The sequence below is a fragment of the Homarus americanus genome, unplaced genomic scaffold, assembly GCF_018991925.1.
Source record: "Homarus americanus isolate GMGI-L3 unplaced genomic scaffold, GMGI_Hamer_2.0 scaffold37032, whole genome shotgun sequence".
Taxonomy (NCBI): Eukaryota; Metazoa; Arthropoda; class Malacostraca; order Decapoda; family Nephropidae; genus Homarus; species Homarus americanus.
The window spans coordinates 7,961,123-7,984,229 of record NW_024731852.1 but is presented as its reverse complement, the minus strand read 5'-3'; the positions used below and the strand labels follow the sequence as shown (position 1 = coordinate 7,984,229).

The window sequence follows — 23,107 nt, the reverse complement described above, 5'->3', positions numbered from 1 at the left end:
TCATGACTCAATTCACAATTAAGTTTGAGGGTAAAAGAAGATTCAACTATATAAGGAACTGACCTTACACCAATGAAGGACTTGTAATAACTTGTGCCTTCTGAGATTCCATGCAATGTTTTCCACTACAGTACAGTACTGTATATGGGATGGTCCGTATACAGTATAATGGAAAAAAAAAAAGCTTTTGGTAGAAGTAAAACTTTCAGCATACAGTATGTCCTCCTTTAAAACCAGTTAAATGTTATTTTTGTAAAAATACTTCATACCAGTATATTAACATTAAAATAAATACTATTCTAATAAGTAAACCATAGAGGAATTTAGGTAATTTCCATGAAGTAAATTACATTGTACCAGAGTAGATTCATCAATATTTCAGAATACTGTACAGTATTGTATCTTGCTATTTTCTATCCTATTATCCTGCCTCTGCTTCCATAAGTACATCAAGGAAACACAAACCTTGATGGAAGGAGAAAATGGCAAGGACAAAGGTGCAAGAAGTATAGAAAGTGAGAGTAAGGGCTGAAACAATAAGTAGCAAGGAACACTTCACTCACACTTCCTCATACCTTTGACTTGTACAGTACACCCTTTATAATAAATTCCTCTGATCACATAAATACCTGTACTCAAAAGAATAATCTGCCATTCTCACTCATTATATTTTGTTTCTGCTATTAGTCACTACTGTACTAGGGTGTAAATTATTATACTCATACATCTTTAGACTTACTACACATAAAACAATATATAGTACTGTACTGGAAAAGGATGTCTCTGAAAGTAAAGATTATTCATAATTACAATCAGCAAGTGACCATGTATCCTTCGTAGGGCTGCAGCACTTCACAATATTGTCCCGTGTTCAGCAACATGTACCTTCTAATGACTGACAATTTTTGCAATGCTGTCTTGGTCTAAATCTTTTAGTTTGCATGTAAGCCAAAATGCACTGCTGCTTAGACCTTGTAATCAATGACAAATCTTCAAGCACAGACATTCTCCTTTAGAGAGATTAAAAATGTGAGTAATATATGAGGCTGAAATCTACTGTACACTGAGGGAGATATTTGTTATAGATCACAAGGTCCAACAGTGATGAAACTGTGGCTTACATAGCAACTAAAGAGCTTCTATCACAACAATATCAAAAACATTAAAGTTGCAAGACTGTGTTGCAACACAAGGGGTACAACGTTCACAAATGATGAAATCTAAAGTTAATGATCTTCTGGTCAAGTGTTTCATCTCTGAACTGCCTTTACTTTTCAAACATCCTCATTCGGTACTGTACAGTATTTCCATTATTTTTTTTTTTGCAAGCAACTGGTACTATACCTAATGAAACTCCATTTTATTCACAAATACACAGTCATCTAATTTCTCTTTCTTTACAAAAACTTCAGAATTAATTGTTTCTGGCATGACAAATACTTCATTAACTGTTTCTGGCATTATGAATGAACAGTTAGGAGAAAAGTTATCACAAAATTTCTTTCCCCTTGCCTTGTAAGGTTTGTCACCTCTGTGCACAAACACATGTCTCTTCAGCTTGGAATTACAACTAAATCGTTTGCCGCACTCTTCACATTTATAGTTCTTCTCTCCACTGTGGATCAACATGTGTCTCTTGAGTTTTGAATTGCAATTGAATCGTTTCTCACATAAATCACATTTGTAGTTTCGCTCCCCAGTGTGTACGAGCATGTGCCTTTTCAACTTGGAGTTACAAACGAAACGTTTACTACACTCTTCACACTTGTATTCTCTTTCAGCACAATGCACAAGCATGTGGCTATTAAGTTCATTTTTAAAGATAAACTGCTTATCACACTCATTGCATTTAAATTTTTTCTCACCACTGTGCACCAGCGAATGTCTATTTAGATCGCTTTTACGTGTGAACTGTTTTTCACACTCGCTGCACTTATGTGGCTTCTCCCCAGTGTGCAAAAACTTATGTACTTTTAGACTACTGCTATCTCTGAACAGTTCACCACACTCCTCACACTGAAATGTCTTTGTTTCTGTATGCACGAGCATGTGTATTTTCAGGCTATCCTCCTGACTAAAAAATTTACCGCATTCTTCACATTCACATCTTTTATCACTGTTATGTACAAGAATGTGTCTGTTGAGGTCACTTTTGCGGGTAAATCGTTTGCCACACTCATTACATAAATGCTTCTTTTCACCACTATGCATTAGTATGTGTCTGTTTAAATCACTAGTGCGGGTAAACAGCTTTCCACATTCATTACACTTACATTTCTTCTCACCGCTGTGTATCAGATGGTGTCTACTTAAGTCACTTTTACGTGTGAACTGCTTCCCACATGAGTTGCACACGTTCTTTTTCTCACTAGTGTGCAAGAGCATATGTGCCTGCAAATTATCTTTTTCTGCAATTAATTCACCACAATCCCCACACTGAAAATACTCACTACCATTATGCAGAATTACATGCATGTTAAGGAACTGTTTGATAACAAACTTTTCCGGTGCATTATTCATATCCAAATTCTCCATTTTGTTATTCACAGGGTGTTAAAATGAAGCACTTTCTGTTTCCTTTCAACAGATTTCATGATCCGTTAACTAAACAAATACATTTCCTTATCAAAGTTTGCTGACACAATAATTATCTTATTTTTACATGTTTGTGATTCAGGTGAGGTTTTTAAAATGCTAAATGGTATCAAAATGGGGGAGTCACATATAATAATATTAAATTTCTTTCAACTAATGTTCCATAAATATATATGTACACTAAATACTTTACTCTTTTTCTAAAAATATGAAACACTATACAGTACTACAGTACAACAGTTCCTTGGCAATGCTTCAAAGGAATAATTTCAACTTTGCTGCAAGTGAATTTGGCAGTTTTCTTTGTCAATGGTAAACACATTAATTAACCATTAAAACAATATTTTCAGCACAATGAGTTTGCCTCCACAGAAGAGCCTGGAACATGAGAATGGGTATTAAATACTATACAGTAGTATTTATAACCAAATCCACAGAAATGAAAGGTATGTAGTAGAAAATATAACAATACCACTTATGAAGTATAGTAATACAGTAAAGACTTGTTTGTGCTGAACTTTTGTTAAACAAAAGATATTTTCCTGAAACACATCAACATTCAGGTTAAAATTATGGCATCAAATTATCAAGTCATTTGGGCTGCTGGAAAGATCAATATCCCTGGTAAGTTTCCAGAAAATCAGTCTACTACCCCTTGTGTTCAGGTTCACACCAAGTATAAGCTATACATATAATGGAGAGAGAAATTCCATAATATTCTACAAAATCATTTGATCATACAAACATATCCAGATACTCTTATTAACGTGTATTTTCTCACTACCAATATATCCAATGTACATATGTTTAACCCCTTTGTTATGTCTTATAAATTTGGGGTAACAGCCACAAGCATGAGAAGTTTTCACTGCCATTTGCCTTTGTCTATTACAGTACTGTATCACATAAACATGGTAAATCAATGTACCTAAAGATATGAGAGCAGTACTCCAAGTTAGGATGAATGAATCCCTTATAAACTTGAAGCAACTGCTCGGGAGGCAGCTTTAGCAATGTTGTGGATGTGTGGCTTCCATGACATATGAGAGGAAATGGTGAGGCCTAGCATATCTATTTTAGAATTTGACAGAATGATTGCACCCTGAAATGAGATTGGTGGGAGATCATCTAATTTGGAAAGTGTAATTGGTAAATAAAGTGGTCCCGCCATTAATAGAATTTGTACTCGTTAATAGAACTGAAAGTCCTTACTGGAGGCAACTCGTTAACTGAAATCTCGTAAATTGAACCGCTCGTTAATGGAGGGTCCACTGTCCTGTGTTTCATTAAGATTGAATTTAACCAAGTTTCTGCCTCCCCAATCGGAGATGCTGCACTGATCCACATTGATAGATGAGATGATATCAGCTCTAGAAACAGATCTAGTTTGAGGATTAGGGGAAGGGAAAAATGTGAAGAAAAGTGAAGAGTAGAATCATCAGCGTAAGAATGGATAGAATTAGTCGTAGTGTGAAGTAAATCAATGATAAAGAGAAGGAAGAGAGTAGGTAAAAGAACAGAACCCTGTGGGACACCACTTTTGGTAGAGAAAGAGCGAGATATCGATCCCTCGACAACAACTGCCATGGATCAGTTCTCGAGGAAGCTAGAAATTAGAGAACAAAGTAGGAGACACCATAAGAGGGAAGTTTAGAAAGCAGAGACTTGTACCATACCCTGTCAAATGCTTTGGAGATGTCGAGGGCCATGACGAAAGTTTCCCCATAATCCCTAAGAGAGGATGACCAATGCTGGGTACAGTAAGAGAGCAGATCACCAGTAGATCTCGCCTGGCAAAAGCCATATTGGTGATCCGACCAAAGAGAAAGGCTTTCAAGGTGACAGAGAAAATGAGAGTTTAAGAGTTTCAAAAATCTTATAGAGGGATGAAGTTAAGGCAATGGGGCGATAGTTAGAGGGATTCGAATGGTCACCCTTCTTCGGGATGAGCTGAACTGAGGCATGCTTCCAACAACCAGAACAGGATACACCCCCTCCCCACACCCCTACAAATCCAGGTACAATACTGGCATCTTGCAAAACTGATGCCAGTAAAAGCAGTCCAGTGACCTCAGGGTGACCCACCATGACTTTTTATTATAAATTTTATTTACTATGAATTATTATTATTATTATTATTACATTTTCGCCTCCCAGGCCCTGATGTGGGTCAGTGACCTGTGCCCAGGTGGGCTAATCCCCGTAAAAAAAAAAATCGTTTCTCATTCTTGATTTATTTTTTTGTTTTTGTATTTACAGTATTTATGGTTATTATTATTATTTTTAGTATTTTATTTGTATCTTTAGTATTTTGTTATTAATCTTTATGAATTATTATAATAATAATAATAGTTATTATTATTATTATTATTATTATTATAATATTTTCGCCCCCCAGGCGCTGATGTGGGTCAATGACCTGTGCCCGGGTGGGACTAATCCCCGTAAAAAAAAAAAAAACCTTGAGTTTGGGCTCCAATACTGTCAAGTGGAAGTGCCAGTACCCTCTGTACAGGCAGTGCACCAGCCCATACAAAATTGCTGCAGGGACCAGGGGAAGAATACAGCTCTGGTGTCCAGGTTGCCATTAGGTATGTTGGGGCAAAGTTTTATGACTGGATGCCCATCTTATTGCCAACCCACAGGTGGGAACAGTTAGCAAGGCAGGATCTCAACTCCCTGAAGTAATGAAAGACGACCTGCCTACCCTTGTACTGGTGTTAAGAAATTGTATCTAGTGAAGGCAGTCACAATTATTTTATTTTTGTTCTTTAGTTTAGAACAACCTATTAGGTGTATTCTTGTTTCTTCAGTCGATGAAAAAATGCTGTGGAAGTGGAAACAGTACTTAGTTTCAAAATAGCCCTAGAGGGTGAAACAGGTCAGCTAAAAGATTTGAAGTTCTCATCTATTATCAAGTTATGTTAATGGATTTCTATTCGTTTTTTATACTTGGTGCAACACTGATACAACAAAATATTGCAAATGTTTGTAAATATGACTATAAATGTATACAGTACATGCCCTTGGAAATACTTCACATAGACCTTCTCCCAGCTAGTCCAGATTACTTTGGATTTACCATTAACAAGACAGGACAAGATAAATGCAATAACCAACTACAGTAATAGGTTATTTCAGTGCTCAGTGTTCTACAATATTTGCTATCACTGTACATACTTGAAACCAATAAAACACAATTACAGGCAGTGTACAGCACTTACAGATCCTCTTCTGCTTTAGGCATCTTCAGAAGCCTCCAATAAGAGACCTTCCTCAAAGAGTAAAAGATCGCTGCATGTGATTCTCAGCAATAGGTCACATTGTCTCTGCAAAAGATTGCATAGCATTAAAAAATATGATCTTGAAATGTCAATTTTAGCAGAGCCCATAAGTAGACTATTCTCTTAATAAAATACAACTTCTTTGGGGCCAAGGCCAACTCTAGCTTCTGAGGGGCCCCATTCCTTAGACAGCCCTCCCAGGGCTTCCCTCCAATAGTGCCCAGTCCCTCAACCACATATATTCCTGATTTTCTATGATAACATCATTTTGATACTGTTATACATACGTGCAAATATATATAACAGGAAAATTAATCAGTATTAGTTGTCAGTTTTTTATAAACAGAAACTGCCAAAGTCCAGACTTATTGGCATCTCCACGGATATTATTCCTTGTTATCCCTCCTTTTGCTTAACGATAGGTTTTCAGGAACACAAAACCATTGTTAAATGAAGAGGACCTGCACTGTTGTCCCTGGCACTCCACATTGTGACAATAGATACTGTAGAGCAAGGGTTGGCAACCTTAGGTAAATGTGCCAGTGATGGCACCTGAGGTGGTTGACCAAGACATGCCAAATCCCAAATTTGCCAATTCAAATAAAAATCTAATTTGGTTCTTCAAAGCGTGTGGGAACTGGTAGTGGTGGAGCAGAGGTGGGGGGTACTGGGGAAGGGAGTCATCTGAATCAGATGACAGAGCAGGTGATGCTACCGTACTTTTGAATTTTTCGTAAAGTAGGAAAGCAATGAGGTAATGAACTACGCTGCCTGGCGCAATGGCACTCTTTTCAAACCCGTGCTGTTTAAAAAAAATTGTGTTATTTTAACAATAGGTATTCATTTACTCCTAGTATTATTTAAAATATGTGCAACCTAAATCCGTGTAAATTGAGAGGTGACTGTAGATGGGTACTATTTTTTATTAGTTAAGTAGGTTGTTTATTGTTCATCAACTGATTTAATGATTTTGGGTTATTGTATTGGTGGTTTTCTTTTGTTGGGGAACTGAACCCTACTTTTTCCATTTGTTGTTATTTGAGATACTTTATGAAAATTCAATTAACGAATGGTTTTCCAGGAACCTAACCCATTCTTTCAGCAAGGGATACCTGTACAGTACAGTGTTTTGATACAGTACTAAAAATACACATACTGTACTTGATAATTATGGAGCTCATTTCATGAAAAGATATATAAAGGTAGTCCTTGATTTACAAGCTTATGTGTTCCTGAAAATGTGTTTATAAACCAGATCAATAATCCCATTGAAACAATGGTATTGTATAAATAATTAATTGGTCCTCAGCAAGTAAAAACCACATTTTCTAAATACTGTAAAAACATTAATAAAGACAATTATATTAACATAAATGATTTAATTGATATTAAAAACACTGATATTGGTACAGCACCTGTAAAAAACAAAGCTGCTGATATGTTTTCCCACATTCATGTACAGAATTCCTGCATTTCACTGATCAATGATGATTATGTTAAAAATGGCTGAGTTTGTATGAGTGGAATGAATGTTTGAAAGCTGAAACATGGTCAAAAAGTATAAAGCCCGTATGAACGGATACTGAATTCATTTGCCGGATGCTAAAAAATCAAGGATTGCCTGTGTGTAACATACAGAGTTAACAACCATGACAAAGAAGAGAAGAGAATGACATTCTAAATCTCCGATGAGATGAAATGTTCAACGATCAATATTGAAGAATATGAATGAAGCTTTAATTACAATTACATGCAAAATACCTATGGCATCAAAATGTAAGACATCCTGATGTAGGTATAAAAGAGCCATGATATTCTCATGACATCACTAACTTAAGAATTATCTGTAATTCAATTTCAAGCAAAGTGGCTCCATTAATTTGTTTTTAAATAAATTAAATTTTTTGGGTGTCATCAGTGAACTCTAAGAACAAACTGATAGTCCAGTGAGTTATGAACGACTTATGTATACAGTGCCATACTACTACAGTATAGAGTTTACCGATGAACTGAGCGATAAAATGGTCGACTAATATTTGCACACTAAAGGCAACAGCACTGTAAACTCTAAATACAAGGCAGGCTTCTAGCTCAAAACTTTAATCTTATCTTCAAACTTGAGTCCAAATCCTACACCAAAACCAAAAATCCTAACCTAAAAAAATGGAATTTGTTGGGAGAGGTTACTTAGTTCAAGTTGTCTCCTTACTGTATGGATAAACTGCAATACTTCATCATGCTCAGTCTTTCCCAACTGAGATTTATCATAGACGTATTGTGACTCCAAATTCGTTTTCTGATGTGTTAAAATTTATATATTTTTGCTCCCCCTAACATTAACTGTCAGGTTACTTTGAAAAATGTAAATAAATGGCCATTAATTCTTTTGATAAATAAGTCCGTCTAGTCAATATACCGTACTTAGCTAAACTTACAGCTGATATGGATGTAATTATGATGATAAGTACTGTGGTTCAATTAGTCCCACGATATGTTTTTTTCACAAATGCCTAAAATTGAAGTCTAATTGTGCTGATGTTTAATCACATAATGATTTCAAGTTTGTATTTACCAATTCTCATATTTTTATGAAAACTGCACAAACAATTTATCATTTAAAACAACAAAACCAAATTATATTCCAATACAATTTAGTTAATTAAGCTAAGGTTAGGCTGGGCTAGGTTTGGATGGCTCACTCTACCTGTTCAAAAAGATGTGCATATGACATTATATATCCCATGACGGACATAAATAATGATACAGATCTTCATTATCAAGGTGCAAAGATATAAGAGATCTGCTCACTTATGAAAGAAAATAAGTCCGGCCATGCCTATAACCAGTGGTAGGATGATGTGTGGTGTTGTGTGGTAGGATATGTATGTCTACTGCCCAGAGCTACAAGTGAAGATTAAACTGTTGCGCTGAGATATCTGTAAATACAATAATACAACATACAACAAGTATACCGAATGTAATATAGGTAACTAGTGTACAGGTATTATACATAATTAACAATCAAGCACCAGAGGCACAAAAACCCTGTCCTACTACAGTAAATTACCGCACCTCTCTCACTCAACCTCCTTACTGACACAAACTCCACCCTACTGACTACACACCTCCCCCCCAAGTCAGACTATAGCATTACTAAACACCTAGAATATATAAAAATCAACTTGGGAAGATTTACAAAGCGAGAGGAAGTGAGATAAATGTGCAACACCCACAATTATATGTCAACAAACACACATGGCAGCCCTTGTTGTGATGGCGGGTCACGTGACACCAGCCGACCAATCACCACCACGGGCTGACAGTTGTATTAAACATAATCAGAGTTTTTTTTACAACTGTACATAATTCATCTGTTGTTTATGTTTTAATTGTTAAAATATAATTAGTAATTAAATGCACCATCATTGAACTAATAGTAGTATCTAGTAAATTCTTCCCATGTTGTAATCATATTCGCCACTTATCAGCTTACTAGCCGTTTCGGCGGTCTATCCAGTGTTAGTACAGGAGGAAACCGGGAACCGGGAACCTGTGGTGTTTGGTAGTGAGGGTCACACTGGACAACACTCTTCTCACGTGTGTCCAAACGAGGCTCGAACCTTTGACATATTACTGAGAGTTATCGCGTTACCTTATTTGTTAAATATTTTAAATATTACGTTTTATTGCTCACGTACCACTGGAAATAAGCAGTGTTTCAACATGGTAGGGAAGGTAAATAATGGGTCTCATGTTATTCACCTGACTATAAACTATATAAGGTCACCCAATTTGTATAAATTCTTCTCAGTTCTTTAAGAACTGTATAAAACTGTCTACCTGTCTCGTCTTTCTGTACACCTTGAATTTATAGTTGTATTCATTTCTCATGATAAACATATCAAGAAATGAAAGGGGTCCATTTATTTCTATATCACATCTGAAGGCACAACACTGGGGACAAGGGAAGGATTCTCTATATACTGTACTAGAGAAGGATAGATATTTTTTTCTTACGGGATTAGCCCACCAGGGCACAAGTCATTGACCTGTAGTGGATTTCTCCCCTACAAACGCTGTTTGTCGCTGCGTAGCCGACCCCACGAATTCCACAGTGTGTGCCTCGTGGTCTAGGTCAACCAGCGCCGCCATACATCACGGAGCGGGGGTCAACTACTAAGCCACGCCTACCCCTCGCTATTTAAGACCTGACCTCGTGGTGACCTGTCTCTTTCTACCTACACCAACCAGCCAGCAACACCTCCTCCTCCTCCGCCGCTGCCTGGCGGCCCTCGCTCCCGCCGGCGGGCATGGCGACCCACAGGCTGGTCCTCCTCTGAGCACCCTCACCAACCAGCTCTCTCTACATCACGCTTGTAACCATGCTGCCTTCCCAGCACCAAGCTGCATTGTACATCCAATACAACATGTATACAGAGAGCACATTGTGAGTTTCCTTTCTCCATCCCATCCTGAGTGTGAACCAAACATCCTGAACCCCACAGACCCACATCGGGGCCTGGGGGCAAAAATATTTTAATAATAATAATAGTAATTAATAAAAAATTTAATTATAAAATTTAAAAAAATATAAAATATAATAATAATAATAATTATAATGTAGAACAATAAAAAAAATCAAGAGTGAAGGCGCCCACACACTATCAAATATGTTTGTCAAGCATGGTATTCGATCATACAATTTGAAAGTGTGTTGTCAAGTTTGAAGGTATGACCAACAAGTTTGATATTTTCTCGTCCAACATGACGTATGTCAAACATGTTGGATAGTGTGTGGTAATGCTAGGAACTGCAGTGTACTAGAGTCTGACTTGCTGGTATGGTATCTCTCAAGATAGTCCTCTTTTTTTTATGGCCATACTTTCTCCAACAGTCCAACGAAAGTTACATTATCCATTCTCAAAAAGTTCTTATAATCTTGGAGGTGACACCACTAGCTCCTTTAATAAGGAGTCGTAAGACAATTTGGGTCTTTCTCTGTGCCATTCCTTCACCCATAATTTTCTTTTTCGTTTTTTCTTTAAAGTCTCTGTTTCAAGAGCAAGTATAATAGCAATACAGGCTGCCTCCTTACTCATGCTGTCACCCAGTGTTGAGGCAGCGGGTACCAGACGCCAACTGAAGTTTGCTCATTCAAGTTGTAAAGTGTGGCGATGTATGATGCATGATCAAACATCATGTTTGACAAAACATATATGATAGTGTGTGGGCGCCTTGTGCCACGATATACTGTACAAGCAAACTAAATAATTACCAAGCATGGAATAAAGGGAGGAGGAAAAATTCGTCAAAATCACAATTTTCTTTTGTTGTGTGCATTTCTTTATAGAAGTTCCAATGGGGCCCTGGTACGGTGCAGGCAGTGCAGAAAGCAATTGCTCTGGGAACTCCTTTCTTTCGATTTCCGAAAGATAAGGAGAAGTAAGTCGTACACCTATTTCTGTCAATGTTGACTGTTCATTTAGTTATATGAGGCTTTAATTTATGCATTTAGTACAGATAACATTCCACTCTTTAAAATTGCTAATGCGAGTCCTATTTTCAAGAAGGGCGATCGTCACTCCACGAATAATTATAGACCAGTGAGCCTGACCAGCATAATATATAAAGTACTTGAGAGCATTATAAGAGCTGCCATGATGGAACGTCTACTACAAAACAGCCTTGTAAAGGATTGCCAACACGGATTTATGCCGTCCCAGCATTTTGCCAAGGCTTTCGACAGCGTACCCCACGAAAGGCTGAAAATTAAACTGGAAGGGTACGGGATTCAGGGAAGTGTCCTAGCGTTGGTCGGAGACTTCCTCCCTGATCGCAAGCAGCGTGTCGTGATTAATGGCATGAAATTACCACGTATACCTATGACAAGCGGGGTACCACAGGGTAGTGTATTGGGCCCGCTGTTGTTTGTTTGCTTTATAAATGACATGCCAGGAGCTGTACATTCCGATACAAATGTTTGCAGATGATGCCAAGTTATTTAGGGAAATTAAGAACCAAGCAGGCTGCGAAGTGTTGCAGAAAGACCTCTGTGAGCTTCAAGCAGGGCCGGATTCAGGAGTGGGCAAAGTGGGCAGCTGCCCAGGGGCCTCCACATATTACAATATTTTATTTATTTGTTTATTCATTTGGATTATTTTTATTTTCATTCTTTAAAATTCAAGTTTATCTATCACTTTTGTGTGTGTGTGTGTGTGTTGGGAATTTGTACACTATCAATAAATATACAGTTAATTAAATATTTCTCAATGTTCTAATTTCCTCAATATAACTGCATATGGCTTCAAAATTCTCCAAAGAAGTGCTCAAATTTCAAAATTTTCCTGGGGGGCTTACAGCGCCCCTTGGAACTCCCAGATGTTTAGGCTCACTTCACTCGCCCCCCCACCCTCTTGGGTAGTTATAATGAGGGGGGCCTCCACAAAGAGGCTGCCAATGGGCCTCCACAGGTCTAAATCCAGCACTGGCTTCAAGAATGGTTAAAGAAATGGCTGCTAAGATTTGATGTCACGAAGTGTAAGAGGCTGCACCTGGGACGTACCAACGGTAAGGAGGCATATCATGTCCTAATGGGACGAAGGGACTGCATTAATTGAGACTGAATGTGAAAAGGACCTAGCTGTGTATGTAGACAGTGAGCTGAAGTTCTCGGGCCATTGTGAAAGAAGGTGTTATCAGGCAACTAAATTATAAGGTCTTACTGTATAAGAAGGTCGTTCAGATATCGTAACAATCTTCAAGAGTGAGTTGCTTCCCCGCCTGGAGTACTGTCACCCCCATCTGGTCCGCGAGATATGCTAGGGACTGTCAGTAGATTGAAAATGTCCAAAGGAGCACCATCAGGCTGGTGCCTGCAGTTAAGCACCTCAGCTACCCAGAGAGATTAGAGTGCCTGCAATTTTTTTTTTTTTAATACAGGGAATGGCCCACCTGGGCACAGGTCTTTATAGGGAGTGAAAAAAATAAGAGTAAAAAGAAATTAAAAATAGAAAAGAAAACGATTATATTAATCTACACCAAGAAGATGCTGGAAAACCAGCTTTTTGAAGTGAGATAGATTGTATGAGTATGGAAACACAGAAGAAGGCAGAGCATTCCACAGTTTGGCTGTGTGAGGAAAGCAGGATGTACTATAACGGGTTATTCTAGTGTGACCGACATCCACACAGAGATGGTGGGCACCGCGGGCAAGGCGAGTGTTACACTACAGACGGGCAAGGGGAGACCTAATTGAGGTGTATAAACATCTCAAAGGGCACTACTCAGTCAAGTGTCCTTACCTGGAGCTGGCAGATGCTCTCCCCACAAGGGGTCACAGCTCAAGGTTGAAGAAGCAGCAAGCCCAGAAAACTGTGAGGGGTAACTTTTTTGGAGTGAAAGTTGTGAACTCTTGGAACAATCTGCCAGTGTGTTGTGATGGCACCGAGTGTGAGCTCTTTCAAGACCAGACTTGACAAGCACTGGTGCAGGTTCAGATACATTCAGGAACCAGTGCATGCCCAGTACTTGCCAACAGTGCATAACAGAGACGTGACTGATCGCCCAAGTGGCTAATGAGCCGATCAGTGGTGAAGAGGATAAAAGTAAAGTAAAAAGTTTATTTATAGTCCTTTATTACTATTACATTTTCGCCCCCAGGCTCTGATGTGGGTCATTGACCTGTGCTCTGGTGGGTTAATCCTGTAAAAAAAAAAAAAAAAATGGTCAATTTATAGTAGAGGGTGGAAATAATTTTCAAATGATCATTACTTGGGTTTTGCGATACGGACCATTTTCTATGGAAGCAGCAAGACAGCACACATCCACTGGGCACTTTCCTCCAAGAAAAGAGGCATTTTGCATCACACTGTGTTGCACAGTGGTCCTAAACCCAGAAAATCTGGCCCAAGCCCCAAATAAGCAAATTTAACAAAAATAGAATTCTTAAGATAAACAGGTTTGGGCATTCATAACACCACTATAAAAAATTGGATATGATGTGCAGTTTTCAATAAGTAGTTGCACTGAAACTGTAAAAGCATGTTTTGGGTTCTGGATACCTCTTGTAATACTTAAAATATTCTGTATACATTATTTTCTACCAGGTATTCATGTCGGATACAAAAAAATGCATTAAATGCCAGATCTTGATAAAATCACACGGGAAAAGGGAAACAACGGAGCACCTTAGCTTTCGTCTTTATTCAAGACATCTTCAGAGGCATATTCGTTGCATGTTGCAAATGCATAAAGTTAACTATGAATTCTATAGGGTTCCATTACGAGATGCATACCATTGCATTGTGCAGGCATGGGCAACCCGCAGCCTGGGGCCCGAACCATTTCTTTGTGCAGCCTGTGGAGTGATTGAGAAATTCTATTTAATGTGGCCCATAGTTCAGGTAGATGCAGCCAGCTTATGTGGTGTAATGATCAGCATGCTCACCTCGCAAGTGAGCGATCCCGGGTTTGATCCCTAGGCAGGGTGAAACTATGGGCAAGTTTCTCTAAGCCATTTGCCTCTGTCTACCCAGCAGTAATTGGGAACCTGGATGTTAATCGATTTGCGGATCGTATTCCGGGAATGGTTAGCCAGTGCAGTTGGCGAGTTGTCCGGTCTTCTTGGACTATTCCTTGACACGCAACTCATTAACTCAGTGTGGTTGTTGTGTTGGCAACAGCTTCTACACCTTAAATAAATTCACACCTAGGTGGCCCTTGGACCGGGCATCCTCGTTACACGAGGGGCAACCATTATTTATTAATAAAGGAACAATCGTGAGACAGAATTCGTTACTGTTTCATCACCTAAGAATAAGTAACTATGAAAATGTATCAGCCCAATAAGTATAAATAGTCAACAATATAAACATTTTAACTTGTGTGAGTCACTTGGCAGTGGGTCACTTGGGAATTAACTAAGATTAGGTAAGTCCAAGTGGGGTCACGGGCAGTGGTCACTCGGGTCAAAGGTAAAGGTCTCTTCCTTGTTGACAGGCTGTCTCTCCCCATAGTACCCCATCCTTCATGCCTATCTGACTAATTAGGTTTCTCCATGGGTATACGCAGCGCATCAAGCAGCCAAGCGGGGGAGTCAGGAACTAAGTGACCAGCTGGTGCCTTGTGTATTGTAAAATAAGTATATGTGCCTATAGGTTGATTCACTAGGCACCCAGTTACCGTGTGTTGCCACGGGGAGGCACAGCAGGAGTCTTGATGGTAAAGAGGCTGTGTACTGGCAGGGGAAGACTTATGCGAGTTGCTTCTGTTTGCCACGAGGGCTAGCCAACGGCGGTAGCTGAAAGCGAAAGGAAGCAAGCAGTGCATTACACCACACACGACTTTGCATATTACTATCTGTAATGGTTATATTTCAAATATTCATGCATTATATATCTCTTATTTCAGTCCCCTACATCTGAGCAAGAATGGAAATACATTGCCAAACAATTTGATGAGAAATGGAACTTTCCGGACTGTCTGGGAAACATGCAGGTCACTCTGCCAACTGGAAGCGGCTCCTTCTATTATAATTACAAAGGGTATCATGGCAATGGCAAATGCAAATTACGAATTTATTTTGTGTGATTTTGGCATAAATGGGTGTTTCTGATGGTGGAGTATTAGATTATACCGAATTCAATGATAAACTTGACTACTGTAGCTTAAATATTCCACCGGCTGAAAAAAATTGATAATACTGATATTGAGCTTCCGTTTGTATTCATTAGTGGAGAAGCTTTTGCTCTACATTAGGATCTTATCAAACCATTTAGCCTAAGAGACGTGACCGACGAGCACAGAGTATTTAATTACTGTACAATATAGGCTATCTACAGCTCGTACAGTTGTTGAAAACATATTTGGCATACTGGCAGCACGATTCAGAATTTTTCATACAAAAATAAACTTGCAACCATCTAACATTACCAGTGTTGTTATTGCATGCTGCATCTTGCATAATTCCTTATGAAAAACTACCGGTACTCCTAATCATTACACACCACCAGACTGTTTGGATCAAGAAGACGATAATTTTTACTTTTATCCTCTTCGCCACTGGTACAAATTCTCTGGGTGTAAGAACACATTAAAGTAATTTATTTGATCTGAATCAAAGTCACAGCCGGGATTCTGGAGATGCAACTCAGATTCGAGAAGCATTTTATAATTACTTCAACAAGGAAGGGAGAATGGAATGGCACCAGAATGCAGACAGAGCCTCGGATATCTTGAGTTAGTATACTGTATAGAACATTTTCTGTATTATGCTGTGGTGGATGTTCTGTTTCTGTGACAATTATTTGCATATTCTTTTGCTTGCTTGGCTATGTAAGTTTGTGTGTGTTGAGTGGGAAGACACAAGTTATGAATTTGCTAGCTACCTACACATTTACATATAATGTGATGTATTGTTATTATTATCAATGATTAAAACAGTAGATAGTCAACAAAATGTTTAGCTTACTTCAGGCTCCTGATTTTCAAAGTTGTCGAAGTTAGAAGTTGATGCACACAGTCTCTTGGTCCAATAAATAGTTCAGTAGGTTGAAATACCATAGCCGAGGAGTATAGATGTTGTCAGTACCTGCCCCAGACTTCTTTGATTCTGACTGTTTCTTCAATTCTTCCCAGTATGCACTTCCCAGGTTGTTCTTTTCTTCACGATTGGATCTCGCTCTGCCACCTGATCCATTTCTTATGCCTTTTCAACAAGTTTTTTGTAAGCTGATGTTTTCTTATTTCTGTCATTGTAGCTTTTGCTTTTAATTTTCCATAGACATTCATGGCTTCGATAAAACTCAATAAATTCTACTACAAACTCTCGAGTAGTTCCGCATGTCCGATTTCCTGCCGACACAGACATTACATGTAGACTGAGCAAATTTTTGGAAATGCCTCCACATGCTCCAGTTTAACTGCACAGTTCAAATCAGTACAGACAGTTAACTTTTCTGTCACCGACAGATATCGCTCCGGATTAACTGTACAGTTTTGATCTGCCCAGTTAATCTGGAGTGAAAATTTTAGCGTGTGTAGTGGCCTTAGGCTTAATTTTAATTATCTTCTGAACTATAAATTAGGCCTATAATTGTGTTTGGTCAATTTGTAGTTTCGACCAACCACGGCTCTCGAATTGAGTAATGTGTTTTTCCGATAGTTTAGACAATTTCAAGGCACTTTTCTTCTATGACGTTTTCCCTCGCAAATTACCTAACCTAACCTCCTAACCGGGGGGGAGGGGGGGACTCCACCAAAATTACTGCTGCTTGAAATAGAAAATAATTAAAACACCTAGTTCACAAAAACTATTAGACCAAATTATGCCTCGGCATAAGAATATTTATTTTGTTTGTTCGTCGGAATAACCAGGATTATAAGAATATATAATACTTAATATTCTAATACTTATTATAGAGAATTATTTACAATTACATATATGTACAGTGTGAAGACTGTCCCTTCCTCACTGTACCACCATAACCATCACTTGGTCCACCTTGACACCAAGAGAAGAAACTGCTTCATTAATCTACTCGACCTCAGTGAGCACCGTTTCAGAACCAGTTTCCCATCTGACTATGAGACTGAGGCAAGTGTGTCTGCCTGGTAAGCCAAGTCTCTTCTCTGCAGCCTACGGTGTTCCTCGTCTCCTGGGGTGTGGACGACGAATTATATTAAGGACTACTGCTGATGGTGTCGTGATGGTTTGATGGTAGTGGACTACGGCGTTAATCCCTGGTTCCTTGTGGTTCGCCATCACAACCTAGACTTGCTACCTGAGCTGCCATTTCTATCAGGTTTTTGTGTTGTTGTATATAATAGGTGTATTTAATGTTTAAAGTAGAATAATTGGGTGATGTGTTTTGGTAGATGCATAGTTGTCACTTTTGTTTTGATAATTGCATATTTTGTATTTTACTTGTTACTTAATGTACCTAATTAACTAACTTTAATCAATACTTTATATAAATGTTATTAAATTACTTAGTTTACATGATAATCATCTTATTCCTTTCATCACTTAAATTTGTCTGTCAAAAACAGTGATTCTTGTGTGTGGGCTCCTTACTTGCTGCATCCACGTATTTCAACCCCTAGATTATTCACTCTGTATTTTTACTTGTCAACCTTGCCTTTCCTCAATGCTATGGGTAGTAAGGAAGGACATCACAACAGTATCTCAAAAAAAGTATCTGTCCACACTCTTGTGCGAAACATTATGAGACCACGGATGATAGATATTGGAATATGTACATTCCTGCCTTGTAGAGTTTAACATAAGTGAGCAATGTGTATTTATTAAGGCGTAATTAATATGATGTTCAGTTACCAAATGAAGTAGGATCAGTATACCATAGAGCCACACATACCATCTCTCATGGAACATCACGAGTTGCATGTCGCATTTCGGAAGTCATCGGACCCATCTTGGCAGATACTTTTTTGAGATACTATACTGTACAATAGTAATTAATTATTACCTGTGTATGGATCTGGGTTTGTTGTCATTTAGACAATGAAGAACTTAATTAGAAAAAAGGTTTATTAAAATGCATTTATATAATGAAATACATTTCATAACTTAAGTTTCTAAACCTTATTCATATTAAAACTACAAAAATGGAAATATTCTAGGTGCTTCACCTACTTCAATGGGTCACTGACAAATGCTCTTTTAAATTTAACATTAAATAACCAGCCTCACAGTTATCTGTCAACTAACTGACATGTCCAAATAAAGCAACATACTGTATTTCAGTTTGTTTATAATACACATGACAACCACAAAGATAAAATTTAAAATATAAAAATAGACTGAAATACATACTGTAAAACTGATGTCCTCTATAACAGCATTGGGAATGTCTATTGACAACCTGCATCCATAAGATTAACCAAACCTTTTTTCTCAATGCAGCCAATGGTGAGAAATTTGGCAGTCTTTCAGTCACAAATACAACTTCTATTCCAGATATGACATAACTTGGTGTATGATAATTTATTTAAAACCCAATTAGGGAGTTAAAAGCTACCCTGCTTACAATTTGAAAAGTGTCTATCCCCTTAAAAATACAAGCTCGCCATTTGCTACACTTGTCCGAAAGTGAAATGAAAAAGATTAAAAACATGACTAATCAAAAAATCAATCCAGCACACTGGCATGCAGTTCAGCCTAATTCACTGGTACACTGCTTGAAAGTATACATAATGGACCTACAACATTCTGTCCTATTCATTTTCTTACTACATATGTAGTGAACAATCTTAATTGTTGCAAATTCCAGGTCAAAATGTGGAATTTCACTAGAACCCTCAAGCATTTTGCCGGTAGAATTAGGCTTCCATGTTGCATGTAAACACTAAGAGGAAGGGGTTGATGGTTGAGGAGAAGGGACTGCTTGGGAAGGTGCAGGATGAGAGGGTACCATGTTACCTAGTTGGGTACCAGCAGAGGCCATTTGGGGAGGACCACCATGGACTGTGCCCATATGACCTGGGAGCGGAGGGACCATATTTCCAGGGGTTTGATTATTTGGTGCCATTTGAGGAGGTCCACTATGAACTGAGCTCATTTGGGGTGGGTGGGGAGGAGCCAAATTCCCAGCAGCTGCATTACTTGGGGGCACTTGGGGAGGGCCAGCATGGACTGAGCCCATTTGGGGTGGATTAGAGGGAACCATACTAACAGGGGCAGCATTGGTAGGTGTCACCTGGGTATGACCTTGGTGAATTGATGGGATCATATTGGTATGGGTAGTGCCTGTAGGGTTTATCTGTGTCGGCGTAGCATGAACTGAGGTAGTTGGGACTGAGGGTTGTTGGACTGGGGCACCACTAACTGTGGGTTGGGCATTGGATGGGGCAGCAGAGATCGGGCCATTAACAGCAGGAGCAGCAGGAGTGGCATTGCTAGGAACCGGAACATTTGGTGCAGATGTAGCAGCAGCAGACGTCACACCAGTGGAAGCTAGGCAATAATGGACATTGTTAGGGCTGGGAACAAACATAAACATGCAAAACAAAGAAAAAATTTATAAAACTAAAAATAAAAGCATGGGCAAAATATAGCATATGCAATTCAGAAAATGCATATCTTTACAATGTCTACCGTAATTCTTTAAAATAAATAAGGTAGCATACGATATTTCATAGTTCTTTTCTAGAATGCACCTATTTAGAAGCTTTGAATATTATATGACCAGATCTATGCATTGGTGAGAGTCCACTATGTCACCTTTGACTCTCCATGCAATACCATGGTTGTGTTCTACAACATGATTTATCATGTACGAAATATCAGGAATTATAGATAAATTCAGAAAATCCTCTTTGACCTTTCTTTAAATATCAGGTTTCATCAAAGCAGAGCCATTGAACATTATAAATAATGTATTTTTTTAATTAAATTTACTGTTCAATATCTGTCTGTAACCATAATATGACAGCTTCATTTATACGAAAACTATATAAATATATAAATATAAATATATATATATATATATATATATATATATATATATATATATATATATATATATATATATATATATATATATATATATATATATATATATATATATATATATATAATAATAATAATAATAATAATAATAATAAAATACCATCAAATACTACCGGGTATCATTCCCCATAAAATGAGCTTATCAAACCAGGTATACAATCATAAACACCTCTCAAAAAAACAAACAAAAAAAACAAGCTAAATATAAACAAGCACTTTCATCATAATATTAAAACCAGATAATCTGTTTTCTGAATTTAGAACAGCTCAGGTGTACAGCCACCACTGAACCTCTTATGTAAATAACCCACATGATAAAAGTACATTATAGTAATGTGAAACCGATTTGTTAATACATGTACAGTAGTGATATCCCCGTTAGTCGGAACAATTGGTCTACAACTCTTCCGGGTAACGAGTCAACTCTCTCAAACCTGGAAAAATCACATATCCTAAGAATTTTTCCAATTACTGGTAAAAGTTTCCGAGATTCTGAATTAAGTATCTTGCACAGACAGACACTATCGCACATATCTGGAATGTCTCTGAGTTCTGGGGAAAGTTTTTCAACATTCTAAACTATGCATCAATCCTGGGAATGTTTTCTGAGAGTCTAAACTACTATACGCATCTAACACGGACAGACACAGCATTGTATTTATTTACGCAAACACCACTGTATACATACAATATATTGTAAATACTGTAAACAAAAACCATTACACCATAAAAATAAACAAAATAAAATGTACAGAGAACACACCAGCAGATGCTGTCACTTTAAACTTATGATGCAGGCAGACCAAATGGTGATATGATGATACTGTATAGAAATGCCTGCTTTGTCCTGTACCATCTGCTGTGGCAGGTGATGCTGTCACTGTCCTCTCCCTCCATGAAGGACAGGCAAATCAGGAGTGACACAACTTAACACTGCTTTAATACTGTATTCCTGGCCGATTGTGTCCTGGTACAGTAATGTAATGTACAACACACAAACACTGTCCACTGCTATGTGTGGAAGTGTATGTACGGTGTTTACACAAACAATGTTAAATTACAGTAAAATTGCAGAATGTAATCACTGTTTACATCTTAACACTGCTTTAACACTGTATTCTTGGTTGATTGAGTACTGGTGCAGTAATATACAGTTCTGCACAACACAAATTGTATGTGGACAATGAACTAAGCGTGCCCTGATGCTAGCCTTGGCGTGATAATCTGGGAGATGCATCAGCCTATCACAGGCATCACACATGATCACATGACAGCATTAGCCATGTGCAGTATTATCTAAGCAGTCTTCACACCCAGCACTGGGGACCCAGGAGCCTGATACAATCTTTCATCATTCTCCGGGAACCTTTGTCCCAAGGGCCAGAGCAGAAAAGTTTGGAAAGATATTCGTGCCGTTTTCCGCAGAAAGTAAGCCTTATTTTAGCTTCGGAATTTGCTCCCAAACCCGGAAAAAAAGATTTGGAGAGATTTTCTGTTATTTTCTCAGAAAATGTGCCTGACTTTCAACATCAGAAACTGATTCACAGACCCAGAAAGGAGAGTCCTTTCCCGGTAAAATTACAAGCCGATTTCAATTCCAGGCATTGAAGAGTTCCAGCTAACGGAGATATTTCTGTACTGTACAGTACTTAAAATAATTATATTAACTAGCAAAATTATCTAATTGTGAGAATTTTCTTTGTAAATGTAAATATTAGTGGATCAGGAAATTTGAATGCCTTTAACCTTTGGTCCACTTTACATGTATATATATGTATGCATGTGTGGTACCTTTTCCACACGTGTCTATATGCCAGGCCACGGTGGCAACATTAAGGGACATACAGTACTAAATATTATGGCTGGAGACAAACCATCATTTACTTACCATCTAAGAGAATACAGTATATTTTGGCAAAACTTTTCTTTTTTATTGGTTTTATCCACGGTAATATAAATATTCTTTAAAGATATTTCCCAATTTACCAAGTATTTCATTCCTGAAAATCTTTCTTAAATCAAACCACAGTTTCCCGTAGATTCCCATTATAGAAGCCAAGATAAGTTCCAATAAAAAAAAATAAAAAAACCACAAAATTTTACAGAACAGCACACTATACCTTTATTGTACACTCTGCCAAAAAAGTATCGGCTCTCTTGGGCCTGATGTATTTGAAAATAGACACAATATGTGTACAGCAGTCTCGGTTCGGTTGGTATTTCTGATTGTGAGTTGCACCTTTCGTTCTTTCTTCTTGCACCCGTTAATCACCATGATATCTGCAGTATACCACCTATTTTCTACCTAACGTAATGAAATAGGATGGCTTGTGATACCATATGGAAAACCAATAATGTCATGAGTAACCCCGCTGATTTATGCACCTTAGATACTATTTCAGGCCCAGGGGATGGGTTGTCAAATAGGAATACGTATAACGTTACTATGTTTTCTTGAACCAGGGTTACAATGGAATCGCTTCAAACGAAATATGAACCAATATAATCCAGTATTGCATTCATTCGCAAATAAAGTAATTACAGTGTATTATAATGCCACATCCAATTACAATAACATTATGATTTATTGCATTTTGATATTATTTCTACCTCAATTGATGAGGTAATAATTATGAATATAACGTATCATCTCATGATTCGTGCCAGAACCATAACATTACGATACACACTACGAGACGAT

At 38.0% G+C, this 23,107-nt stretch overlaps 2 protein-coding genes across 26 annotated transcripts in view; both read right to left on the bottom strand.

Moving 5' to 3' along the window:
• Positions 1-1,240: 1,240 nt before the first annotated feature.
• Positions 1,241-9,179, bottom strand: LOC121868014 (zinc finger protein 239-like). Of its 2 annotated transcripts, none has more exons than XM_042368252.1 (3): positions 9,135-9,179; positions 5,820-5,924; positions 1,241-2,973 (listed from the first exon to the last, which is right to left on the bottom strand). In XM_042368252.1, exon 3 carries the CDS (start codon positions 2,533-2,535, stop codon positions 1,345-1,347), a length of 1,191 nt encoding a protein of 396 aa, XP_042224186.1. In that variant the 5' UTR covers positions 2,536-2,973; positions 5,820-5,924; positions 9,135-9,179; the 3' UTR covers positions 1,241-1,344. The 2 variants fall into 2 exon arrangements, with proteins under 2 accessions (XP_042224186.1, XP_042224185.1); XM_042368251.1 differs by having other exon boundaries at positions 9,113-9,174.
• A 9,233-nt stretch (positions 9,180-18,412) lies between these two features.
• Positions 18,413-23,107, bottom strand: part of LOC121868013 (SWI/SNF-related matrix-associated actin-dependent regulator of chromatin subfamily E member 1-like) — a 70,045-nt gene continuing 65,350 nt past the window's right edge. For all 24 annotated transcript variants that reach the window (XM_042368229.1, XM_042368233.1, XM_042368224.1 and 21 more), the window contains one exon: positions 18,413-19,851. In XM_042368229.1, the coding sequence (XP_042224163.1) occupies positions 19,244-19,851 (608 nt within the window). In that variant the 3' untranslated portion in view covers positions 18,413-19,243. The remainder of the gene's footprint in view (positions 19,852-23,107) is intronic.

Coding starts and splice junctions, on each gene's coding strand:
- LOC121868014 (XM_042368252.1), bottom strand. CDS start 2,535: ATGGAGAATTTGGATATGAATAATGCACCGGAAAAGTTTGTTATCAAA.